The following is a 6,983-nucleotide window of genomic DNA, read 5'->3' as shown; positions in this document are numbered from 1 at the left end:
AATTAATAAATATAATAAATAATAATTAGATTTCTAAAATAAATACAGTATAGCAAGTTCCTCGAAAAAGATTTAAATGTAATTGATACAATTTAATTAATGTATCTAATAATATATAATTTAAAGGAGCAAACATTTTCACAAGTTGACGTTTTATTAAAAATTTATTACTCAATATAGATACCACTTTGATTACTAATTTTCCTACATTAAATTCGGATATAAAATGAATATTTCAATTTACCTTAATTAATAAACACCAATTTAATAAATAATTCTAACCTTCATTATTTCTATTTTATTAACCAAATAATATCTGTTTTAACAGCTGATTTGCAGCTACGATTAATAAAATTTTTCTTTTTTACAAATTTAGATATTATTTTGGGGCATGCAATTAATATATAATAATATATTATAAATATATCTTTTTTTACTCTTTCCACTCTGTGGACACTAAAAAGACATTTTGAGCATATATTTTCATGGTTTTTTTCTACAAAAATCTAGCTATTAATTTTACTGTTTAAAATTTTTATTATGATAGATTTGTATACTATAGAGATAGCAGAATGTCTAAACTTTTACAAATTATAATTATAATAATTTTGAGTTTAATAAATAATACAATGAATTTTAAGTACCAGTATATTATATATTTTAATGAAGCCACAAACAATTTTTATATGTTTCTAACAGGTGCTGAATGTTTACACTCAAAACCAAGGTCACATAATTGTAACTTAAAAACAGCAGTTGTGCATTCTGTGTGTAAAAAATAACTATTCTAATCATCTTATTCTGTTTATTTATTTATTTTAAAAACTAATCTAAATTCATATAATTTTATTAATGTCTCATAAAACATCTCAATACCTGTAATAAAATTTCATAAGAATTTTTATGATCCTAAATACCAAAAATTAATTAATCTTCTAAAATGTATAAACAACTTTTACCTGTAAAAGGTCTCTCCCTTTGGTGTTCAGTTTTGGTACGACTTGAGAAAAACTTGTTGTTGGATGATAAAGTGGAAATGGCTATAAAAAGAAAGCATTTAGTTAATTAAATTAATTCATGCACATGTAATTATTTACATTTTCGGCAATATAATAAATTTGAAATATTTAAAATTTATGATGTAAAAACTATTCAATTTTTTAAAAATTTCTATAAATAATATTCTTTTATAATGAATTATTAAAACCAAACAAATTTTTAATTCAGATTCTTTATATTGATTCTTTTTTTCTGAATTATGTACTTCCATGTATTCTAAATTATTCAATTTCCTTTGGTGAATATGATTGCTAGAAAGTCTGTAGCATGTAGTAAAAATTTTTCTTTAACTTGTTTGTTAATGCAACAATCTACTCTTGGTAAAAAACAAGTTCCAAGATCGAAACTTTAAAGTAAACCTTATCAATCTTATTCCAGATTAAAGAATTTTTATTTTCAATTCTGAAATTCCTAAATAAAATTTTTATTTATAAAAAGTATTATTACTATTGTTATTGTTGTATTTAAAAACTTGAAAACTATTTCAATTTGTTATGTTCTTAATTTAAATTTTCTATTTAATATTTAAAATTAACTGAATTATAATTTTTACTTTATTATCAACATTTATGTAAAAATAAAAAAAATAAAAATAGTTTATATATAATATTTTAAATTTAAATGTGTTAATTATTAAAAAATAACTGACAAAATTAAAAAAAACAATATATAATGAAAATCTAAAAATCATTATGTAAAAATAATTTATTTTATTTTATTAATTATATAGAATATTTAATAGAAAGAAAAGATTTTATAATATGAAGTACAATGGAGTCATCATTGACAGAGATCTGTTAAATAGAGTTTGATTATCTGAGGTGAATTGGGAAGAGTACTTTGCCAATGAAGACAATAGAATTCAATACAGCACAGTTTGTTTCATAAAGCTTGTCTGGGAAATGTATGATATCAAAAGAAATTCTAGTTTTATAAGGATTTTACTCTGATAATTTTTCACAACAATACAAATTTTAAAGATTTAAAAAATTATACTGGTAATTGTAATTGTACATTTACATTTTCTTTAAATTAAAACTGTTTTATTATACAATTTAAAAGACATTATATTTAATAAGCAGATTTAACTTAAAAAATCTAAATATGTCTATTTAATAATTTATTAAACATTCCATGTTATCCAAGATATTTTGAGAGAATTTTGGATACAAAAAAACTTAGATAACTTTGATAAATTACTAAATAAATATTTCACAATTCACACAACCCACATTATCTTGGATAATCAAAATTCTAATGTATATGAACAGTTATAAATCATTTTAAGTTTATTAAAAATTTCAGTTAAAATATAAATTTTAACATTCATTAGTATTGAATGATATAATAAATACTCAAACAGTTCAATTAAAATGCATTTTTATATTCTTTAGTATATAATACAACAAATTTACTTGTTTATTTATTATTCTGTAAGGTATTTCTAAGGCTAGTAGTTACTTTCTCTACTTAACTCAATTACAATTAACACAATAACAAACACAACAAATTAAAAACATAAGCATAAAATATCAATACTATATAAAATCTGATCCATAAACATTGATAAAATATTCATTTAAGTGTAGAAGTTTAACTAATAAATCACAATTATAACTAACTTTGATTTTATATTTCTGAAGATGAATTATAATTAAAAGTTTAAAAAATAAAATCATTACAAATTTCAATATATAAATGATATAAAGCTGCTGTCAATTTTACTTTAACTTTTAAATAGTTATTATTTATGTTCTTTCAAAACCTACAAATTAGTAACTTTAGATTCAAAATGATTATAATTATGATTCTGTAAACTGAGTAACAAGCTCATTAATATTTCAATTTTTAGCACTTTTAATAATAATAATAATATTTAGTTAATTAGTCAGAAATGACTCTATATCATTAACTATTTTTTAATGAAAGTATAAAAAAGTTTTTTACTAAAAAACAATAATTATTCTGATAAAAATGTTGATTCTTTTACTTAAAAAAAATTTTTTTATTATAATTGCAATGTTTCTATTCTTAAAATAAAATTAAAACCTTTAAATTTACTATATACTGTATTATTAATTTAAAAATTTCTTTTTCAACCATCCATTTGCCTTTGTACTCAATTTTTAGCTTTGTAATATATACTTAGATGTCATCTCTCTGATAATTCACTAAATTTCTTACTGGGATGAAATTTATTACATAAAAAAATTATCTAATCCAAAGTTTCCATTAAAACGCCATAATTTCCTCCTATCCATCCATCTGCTATCACTTCTGAGTAAATTATCTACCTAATGGGTGTAGGAGAACATAAATAAATACAGCTGACAAATTTTCAGCTGAAACAAACCCCTACTCCTTCAAGATCAATAAGTATCAGGTTACAAATTGTCTCATGTTTCACCTTAGATTGAGTTACAGTTGTAAATTTTGTTTTAAATGAAAGATAGCAGATAACAGTTATCAGAAAAAATGCTTTATATATATCTTTAAACTTTTTACTAAATCTACAATACTGTTCTGAACAATGTTATATTTACTTTAACATTAACAAGCACTTCATTTAATCAATAATAACCTCTTTAAAATGAGATTTTTGAAATAAACAAATTCAAAATAATCAATAAATGAACAATACTTTTTAAAGCTTGAAAAATTAAAGCATCTTTCCAATAGCATTTTTATATTTTTAGAGAGAGAATCATTATTTAACAATGATTTAATTATTTTCTCTTCTTAATTAAGAATTAACTTTTAAATATAATTAAAGTTAATTTAAAACTGCATATCTCACAAAAAATGTGCTCATTTTTCTGTCAATAATCTAAAAATAACTTTAATTCAGTTGCTGTATTTTAATTAAATAATTTTTTTAATATAAATAAAAATGAAATAATTCTGAATTCTTAAGAAAATATTCAAAATTTTAAAATACTTTTTTGTTTTTATATTTAAAAATATGCATTTAATGCCTTTTTAAAATAAAATAAAAGTTAATAATTCAGGTCATACTTAAATATTAAAATATTTATGCAAATATGCTTTAAATTAATTTTAGAACACTGCAATTTTTTTAATAAATATTTTACAATAGAATTTGAATTAAGTTGACAAGTCTAATTAATTTATCACATTAATTTAGTTAAGGTTTCACACTTCTGTACTAGATGCTTTATAGGGCTGCAAAACAAACAAATAGGATATTGGTAAACATTATCAGGAAAGAAGCCTTTAGAACTTGGGCATTTTTAGAAATCTGAACCCAATAAAAATAATGAAATTAACTGAACTTGATTATAGACACTTCTCAAACAAAAATTAAAAAAAATTTATTCTAAATCAGAAAATGACAATGAAAAATCTTAAAATGAAAGAATTATAAAACTATGTCCATACAATATTATTACAATACATTCAAACTGAACTAACAAACAATGTAAATATCTAATTAACATTATTTTTTACATTATGAAATATTTTATTTTAAAAATAATACTAAAAAATTATTAAATCATTAATTATATTTTAAAAATCTTTTTAAAAATATATACAGATTAAATATAATTACAAAAAATTAAAATTAAATATATATGTGTTTTATTTTAATTTTATTTCAATTTAGTATACATGATTCTATAATATCATTAAAAATAAATCATTAATAGTTTATATTAAATTTTAACTGTCAGCAGATTGATAGATTTTAACAGTTAATTTTTATATCTTTCAATTCTTTATTATAATAATAGTAATAAAAGAATTGCTAAATAAATTTTATACAATTGAGAATTGCCAATATTGTGTTATACAAATTATATAAAAAATAATATCAAACCCAACAGCATTCTTTCATTAGTAACTTTAGTTAAATTTCTATCATTGAAAACTCCTCTTTAATATAAATTATATTAATAAATGATGTCCATAAATAAATTTTCTGTCATAATATAGTTTATCATTCATAAAATTTGTGTAATTCAGCATTAATTAGTATTTGTCTTAAAATAAAAAAAATTCAGCATCATTTATATTGTTAATTAGTTTTAGAATTATAGAATTAATTTTTAAAAAAATGCTTTACATTGTCATGAAGCAACTAATGTCAGATGATTTCTAATAATAAAAATTATTAAATTTATTATATATTTTGGAATCTCTCAAATATTAATGTAAAATAATATATAAATAAAAATTAGTTTTTTTTATTAAACATTTCTAAAAAAGAACAAAATCTCAAGTGGGAAAAACATTTGAAATTGGTGTGATTTAACCTGATTGGTTGAGCTTACTGTCATAAAGTTTACAACTAGAAATGAAATAATGGTATATGCTATCTTTTCTACACAATATGAAAAATTTTCTTCAAATATTAATTTGTGACTGATGTATTATATATTACTGATTAGTAATAAAGTTTGTAAAGTTTTTAAAAAAAATTACATAATAATGTCTTTCTTGGACAGAAATAGATTAATAACTTAAATTAAAAATTCAGTTTAAACATATATTCAAATTACACAACTATAATGAATGGCAATCATTTCTCTTAATATTTTTAAATTTATATTTAAATTTATTTAAATTGAAGAGACATATACTTGTAAATTTAAAATTACAAATATATGTCTCTTCAAAAATTTACATTGAAGGATATAAGAAAACTATATTATAAAATTTTATATTAATATTTTCAAACATTACAGTTTCTAAAGATTACAGCAGAAAGGTTTCTGCTAAATTCATATTTCAATAATAACATAAAAAATAATTTAATTTGGAAAAACCTTTAAAAAAATTTAATACACATCAATTATTATTTGTGTAATATATAAATGTATTATATTAATTTAACTTTAATTAAGCTAAAATACTAACACTGAATTGTTTCTTTGACAATCTTAGATGGCTTCTGTTGTTTTTGTTAATATATTGGTATTTATTTTTTCTTAATATAAAAGAAACTCTTTTTTTACTGTTAATCTAAACAAATATTAAAAATGTCTATGTAATATATTTTCTTATGAGTCACAACTGAAAATATTTCCACTAGACAGGCATTTTTTAACTTTCAAATAAAAAAATGATCAATAGCTAAACCATGATGTTATGTATGAATGTGAGTAATAATATAAAAAATAAAAAATTCACTACTTACAATTAATTCATAAATATATTAAATAAACAAGCATATAAATATTTAAAATATTATTATTAAATTGTATTTCAGAGTAACTTTCAGAGTAACCATTTCATCTAAGAATAAATATATTTCATTGTGTCATTCTCCAATTTAAAAAATGATAAAATGATGATTCTTCATAAAATGAGACTTTGGACTAGAATCTGGATAATAGTTTGCATTTGCAAATACTTAGAATTACTTCAGAAGAATGGAATGAATAATGATAAGCACTATTCATCAAGAGATTTAAACAGGAAACATATGTAAAAAAGGTTAAAATCAAACATATAAAGTATATTTAGTTCTTGATAATATAAAAATGCTTATAAATATAACAAGAAGTGAAATGAATGAATGAATTTAATAATTTTTATTTTACAAAAAAATAAATAAATTCAATTCATACTATTTTTCAATTCATGCAATTGGGAATTTTAAATTTAATGTTTAGATCAATGTTATTTTTATAACGATAGGTATGTTTTAATTAAATCATCTATAAAAAAATATTTGAAAAGATAAATAATATCACTTTATAAGTATCTATGCATATACATTAAATTGGAAAAGAATTTTTCAATTCTCAATTGCAACTAAATAATTAAATCCAGAATTTAAAATTTCCAATTTCTTAATCCTATCTGGAATATAGGGTATTCTGTTTAAATTAATTTTCATATTTAATATAAACTCTATTTATATATTTTATTTTTTCCTTATATATATATATATATATATA

At 19.6% G+C, this 6,983-nt stretch overlaps 1 protein-coding gene across 1 annotated transcript in view; it reads right to left on the bottom strand.

Annotated features, from left to right (window-relative positions):
• The window catches only part of LOC111629032 (cyclin-dependent-like kinase 5), a 64,508-nt gene that overhangs the window by 1,068 nt on the left and 56,457 nt on the right, over positions 1-6,983 (bottom strand). The window contains 1 exon segment of the mRNA XM_023372899.1: positions 960-1,040. Within this exon segment, the coding sequence (XP_023228667.1) occupies positions 960-1,040 (81 nt within the window).

This window comes from Centruroides sculpturatus, unplaced genomic scaffold (genome assembly GCF_000671375.1).
Source record: "Centruroides sculpturatus isolate CEXI.00-Female unplaced genomic scaffold, Cexi_2.0 scaffold524, whole genome shotgun sequence".
Classification (NCBI taxonomy): Eukaryota; Metazoa; Arthropoda; class Arachnida; order Scorpiones; family Buthidae; genus Centruroides; species Centruroides sculpturatus.
This window is presented reverse-complemented; position numbering and strand designations above follow the sequence as displayed.